A 5,138-nucleotide genomic window follows, 5' to 3' on the forward strand; every position below is an offset into this window, starting at 1 on the left:
CTCCCCTATGTGCACACCCCACCCCCACCCTCTCCACCCTCCAATGCCCAGGGACTTACTCTTGTAGGAGATGCGGGTGATGGTGTCACGGTTAAGGAGGCGGCTAAGGAATGGGTTTGAGCTACCAGCCACCTGTGTGGAGGTATGAGGTGAGGAGATAGGAACCCGGAAGTCCAAGCCCCCAACCCCTTCCTCCCATAGGACCCCGGAGTCTGGGGCCTTCCAGCCTCCCTCTTCTCAGACCCCAGGTTCCAGCCCCTGCCTCCCTCCGAATCTTGCCTGGGCTCACATTGACAAAGAGGCTGAGGATGGCCAGGCCATTGGGGCCCCGGGAGGCGGTGCTGAGGTTCCCGTAGAGTTCTTGGTTGAAGTGGATGAGCTGCACCTGCGAGGGGAGCACAGAGAGTGGGGTCCCCTGGCAGACAGGGGGGACAGAATGGGCAATGGGTGCAGCTCTGGGCCTTTGGGGTCCCAAGTCAGGTTAAGGATTAGTGTTCAGGGTTGCGGGGGTAGTTCTGTGGAGGAGGATGGGATGAGGCATTAAGAGGAGGGTGAGGTGGGAGGAATTGGGTTGACTCAGGGTGAAGGTCGAGGGTCAGAGGTTAGCAGGCATCACCTCAGCAGAGAAACCCTGGTGGTTGATCTGGTGTTCAGAGCCAGCTCCATCACGCGCTCCAAATAGCAGCCGCAGTTCACTGAGTCGGTGGCTATAAAGGAGGGGCCCCCCAGACACGTTGACCACAGGCCGGGGTGCAGGCAGGAAGGAGACATGGCGACCGGTGTTGTACAGGGTTCCCCGGAGCTGTGGGAGAGGTGGACGCCTTCACAGGGGTGCAGAGAGAAGACCTTTTCCCTACTGCTTTCCATTCGTACATTTCCCTCTGCCAACAAACATTTAATCATTCAGCATAGTCTGAACACTAATGTCTTTCCAGACTCTGGGCTGGTCCATGGTAGGTGCTCAATAGTGGTGAATTTAATTAACAAATATTTATTGAGCTGCTACTATGTGCCATGGATGCCAGGAAGAGAGCAATGAGCAAGTAGACAAAAATTCTGGGCCTCATGGAGCTTCTGCTCCAGTGGAGGAGAGACAGACAATAAATTCTGAATCATGTAAGTAAATGCTTAGTTAATTACATCCTGCGCTCACACTGGGGAGAACTGGGAGTTCTGATAAAGTATAATAGGAAACCCAGGGAATTCCTTGGCAGTCTAGTGGTTAGGACTCTGCATTTTCACTGCCAGGGTTTGGGTTCAATCCCTGCTCGGGGAACTGAGATCCTGCAAGCAGCACAGCCAAAAAAAAAGGGGGACGACCCATAGATTGGGATGGGGGTGGGGTGTCAAGAAAGGCTTCCATGAGGAAGTGACATTTGAATGGAGACCTGAAGGTTAAGGAGGGGTTAGTTGCAAGGAGCAGGGAGAAGGGCATTCCAGAAGGAAGAACAGTAGGTGCAAAGCCCTGAGATGGCCTATTTTACTGACAGTGAAGAAGCCAGTGGGACCAGAGCCCAGTGAGCACAGGAGAGAGTGGTGATGGGAGCCAGATGGTGCACAGCCTTGTGGGCAATGATGGGGTATTTTGTATTTTTATTTAAATAACTGAATGTATATAACACACTTGGCACAGTGCCAGGCACGTGCTAAGTACTGTGTAAGTGTGTGCTGTTATTATTTGTCCTAATAGAAGGATTTTGATTAGGAGAGAGTGGTATGATCTGGCTTGTGTTTTTAAACATCTCTCTAGCTGTGGGATGGAGAATGGATTGCAGGAGGCAGAGAAGCAGGCCAGCAAGGAGGCTATGGCCCCAGTCCAGGTGCAAGATGATGGTGGGAGCAGTGGAGGGACAAGAAGTGAAATGCTGTTTAGCAAGGAGACTAGAAAGGACATGGATGGGAAATGGGAGTGAGGCAGGAAATGGGATGGGGAATAGCTCTGAGACTTTTGGCTGAGTGAAAGGTAGTGCCACCTCTTATGAGAAGTGGTATTGCGGGACTTCCCTGGTGGTCCAATGGTTAAGACTCTGCGCTTGCAGTGCAGGGGTTGCAGGTTCGATCCCTGGTCGGGGAAGCAAGATCGCACATGCCGCGGGGCGCGGCCAAAAAAAAAAAAAAAAACAAATGGTATTGCAAAGCAGGCAAGAGCATGGATTCTGGGACCACACTGCCTAGGTCTGAATCCCAGCCCTGGCACTCTCTAGCTGTTTGACCTCAGGTAAAAACACAAATGGTATTGCAAAGCAGGCAAGAGCATGGATTCTGGGACCACACTGCCTAGGTCTGAATCCCAGCCCTGGCACTCTCTAGCTGTTTGACCTCAGGTAAGTAACTTAACCTCTCTGTGCCTCAGTTTCTGCATCCATAAAATAAGGATAATAATTGTACCTATTTCATGGGGTTGTTGTGAAAATTAGAGGATTTATCAAGTTTGAAAACAGTGCCTGGCACACTGAGTCTGTTTTACCACTGATTCTAAGAGATGGGAAGACTAGGAGCCATGTTTGAGGAGGGAACAATTGGTGATCCACTGTGGAGTGTAAGTAGCCTCCTCTCCATTCATTGTGTTGTAGGCCTCTTTCCCCAAGGCTAGCCTCCCAACTGAAAGCCCTACCCCCCACCTCCACTCAGGCCCAGCCCCAGTGGATTCGGTAACCCCGCCCTCCAGGCCCCTTACCTTCTCTCCCCCTGTGCTGAGTCTCAGCGGGGGCAGAAAGGGGTCATAAAGGACCCTCTTCAGCTCCACATCCACGGGGCTCTGTCGCTTCCCCACAGCACACAGACTCCAGGCTGCGTTCACCAGGCCCCAGAAGGGAGGTCCTGGGAGCAGGTGTGGGGCAGGGAGGAAAGGGAGTCAGAAATATGGACTGGATCCCAAGGCTGGGATCTGCTGGGAAGGCTGTGGTCTGGACTCCTTGGATCCCAGGAGACGAAGGGCTGGGAATCTGGACTCCTGGCTTTGAGGGAGGAGGGGGGCTGGGATCCAGAATCCTGGGTCCTAGAAGAATCTTGGAGGAGTTTCCTAAGGACCGCCTCGGCGCCCCCCCGCCCAACACCTCCAAGTCTCTTTGATCAAACCTATCTTAAATTGTCATTGGGGAAGGAACTACAACTCCCAGCAGGCCCTGAGACGGCCAGCCTACCCATCCAGTGCCTGCCTGCCCCAGAGCCCATGGGAGTTGTAGTTCTTTTCGTCTCGTCCCACAGCCGGATAATGAATGTAGTGGGGAGAAGGAATTCCAAGAGAGGGCTGGACGAGGTGCGCAACGTCGCTACTGAACCTCTAGTTCTCCATAGGAGCCAGGACCTACCTGCCTCTTTCCCAGGAAACACACACACACTTTTCCAGCCCCACACTCCCTTACCTTCCACTCCCTCCCACTCACTACTTGAAATGCTAATGTATAATGTCCCATGCTGAGCCCCTCGGGTTCAGAAGCTGGGCCTCCTGAGGGAGGAAGGAAAGGGATGAGACTCCTGCGTCCTGGGGGGAGGGGGGGCGGGAAGGAGAGAACTCCTGGGTCTCAGGAAGAAAGCGCCCGGCAGCCCAGACTCCTGGGTCCCCGCCCTGGCTGCACCTGGTACGAAGTTTCCCTGGAGATTATCCTTGTAGCTCCACCAGTCCTCGGGGTCAGGTGCGGGTCCGATGTGAGCTGGGGAGAGAGCAGCCTGAACCCCTCTCCTTGGCACCCCGCCCCCACCCCAGTCAGGGGCTCCTGCCCCAACCCCCAGGCCTTACCTGCCGCCCCCAGTGCGGCCCAGAGTAGCAGCGCTCGAGGGGCGTTCAGACGAGCGGCAACCCCCATCCCCGGGAGGCCTCGGGGCGACCCCTTCCCAATGCCCTGGCCCGCCCTCTCTCAGCTTCTTCCTCTCTTTGTGGAACCCCGACCCCTCCGGACTTCCAGCCTTCCTCGCCTACCCACAGGGAGTCCCAGTTCCCCAATTACTGAGGCAGCCGGGGACTGAGACGCCCCCGCGCCCCTACTCCGCTCTCTTCCCTCTCTACGCCTCCCCTTCCTCCTCTTTTCCCGAGCCCTCCTTCTCTCCCGATTTTCCTGCTCTCTCTGCCTTATGCTTCTCCCTCGGGTTGCCTCTGGGTCTCTAGCCCACACCCCCCTCTTCGCTCTCTTTTCCTTACGCTCTCGCAAGCCACCTAACGCCATACCTCCATCCCGCTTCTCTCCCCTCCTCCTCCCTCGCTCCCGCTCGGCCTCCAGCCCCCCTCCCTCTCCCCACCTCCTCCTCTCCTGCCTCCGCGGCTTCTCCGTCTCTCTCTTCTCTCTCCTCCCTTCCTCCCTCCTCCTCCTCCTCCCTCTCTTCTCTCTCTTGCTGTTATTTAATTTTTCTGCCGTTGTTTGGGGGTGGGGGGAGCTCTCACAGCAGAGAACCCTCCTCCTCGGGCTGGCGTGGGTGTGTGTGGGGGATGCCCCAGGGGCAGGATGGAGGGGTCGTTAGGGGGATGGTCCCCAGCTCCCAGCCGCGCTGGGGCCATGGGGGCGGGGGTGGCCCGGACACCTGGGGCCCAAGAGCTGGCAGTTTCCATCCTCCGCAGAAGGGGGAAGGGGGGCGCTTAAGGTGGAGCTGGGAGAGTCCTCGGATGTCTTCCCGCTCAGGGCCGCTGACTCCGGAGAATCCGGCGTCTCCCAGCTCGCGGGGACCCAGGTTGGAGCCTGCATCAGTGCCTGCAGCCCCCCGCCCAATGCATCACTCGGGCCTCCGCCAGGGGCTCCCTTAACCCGGCTGGGGGATCCCCTGGGAGACTGGCGCGCGATGTGGGCGGCTGACCAGGAGGGGGAGGCAGAGACTTGGAGAGGGAGAGAGAGAGGCTGGAGGAGCCGGGAAGGCAGAGAAGAGAGAGCAGAGGTGAGGTCAGGGAACAGTGGAGGCTTGGGAAGCGAAGGGGAGCCTGAGATGGATACGGAGAGCCGTGGTGGAGGGAGATGCAGGGTAGAGATGAGAGGGCAGGCTGGGGCGGTTGGGGGGTTGCTGGGGGAGGCGGCGGCGGCAGGAGAAAGAGAGACAGAGAGACTTACATACGTTGAATGAAGGAGATACAGAAACAAATACACACCGAGAACAGAGAGAGATACAGAGAGAGGGAGACCCCCAGAATGACAGGGAAAAAAATACAAAAGGAG

General features: G+C 56.8%; 1 protein-coding gene across 2 annotated transcripts in view; it reads right to left on the reverse strand.

Moving 5' to 3' along the window:
* The window catches only part of CA11 (carbonic anhydrase 11 (inactive)), a 5,749-nt gene extending 1,551 nt beyond the window's left edge, over positions 1 to 4,198 (reverse strand). Inside the window, exons 1-6 of one of the 2 annotated variants that reach the window (XM_007463316.1) lie at positions 3,740 to 4,198; positions 3,579 to 3,653; positions 2,678 to 2,820; positions 617 to 802; positions 290 to 385; positions 60 to 132 (exon numbers count right to left, since the gene is read on the reverse strand). In XM_007463316.1, the coding sequence (XP_007463378.1) occupies positions 60 to 132; positions 290 to 385; positions 617 to 802; positions 2,678 to 2,820; positions 3,579 to 3,653; positions 3,740 to 3,806 (640 nt within the window). In that variant the 5' untranslated portion in view covers positions 3,807 to 4,198. The remainder of the gene's footprint in view (positions 1 to 59; positions 133 to 289; positions 386 to 616; positions 803 to 2,677; positions 2,821 to 3,578; positions 3,654 to 3,739) is intronic. The other variant, XM_007463315.1, reaches the window with a different exon arrangement.
* Positions 4,199 to 5,138: the final 940 nt, after the last annotated feature.

Source organism: Lipotes vexillifer, unplaced genomic scaffold (genome assembly GCF_000442215.2).
Source record: "Lipotes vexillifer unplaced genomic scaffold, Lipotes_vexillifer_v1.1 scaffold802, whole genome shotgun sequence".
NCBI classification, from domain to species: domain Eukaryota; kingdom Metazoa; phylum Chordata; class Mammalia; order Artiodactyla; family Lipotidae; genus Lipotes; species Lipotes vexillifer.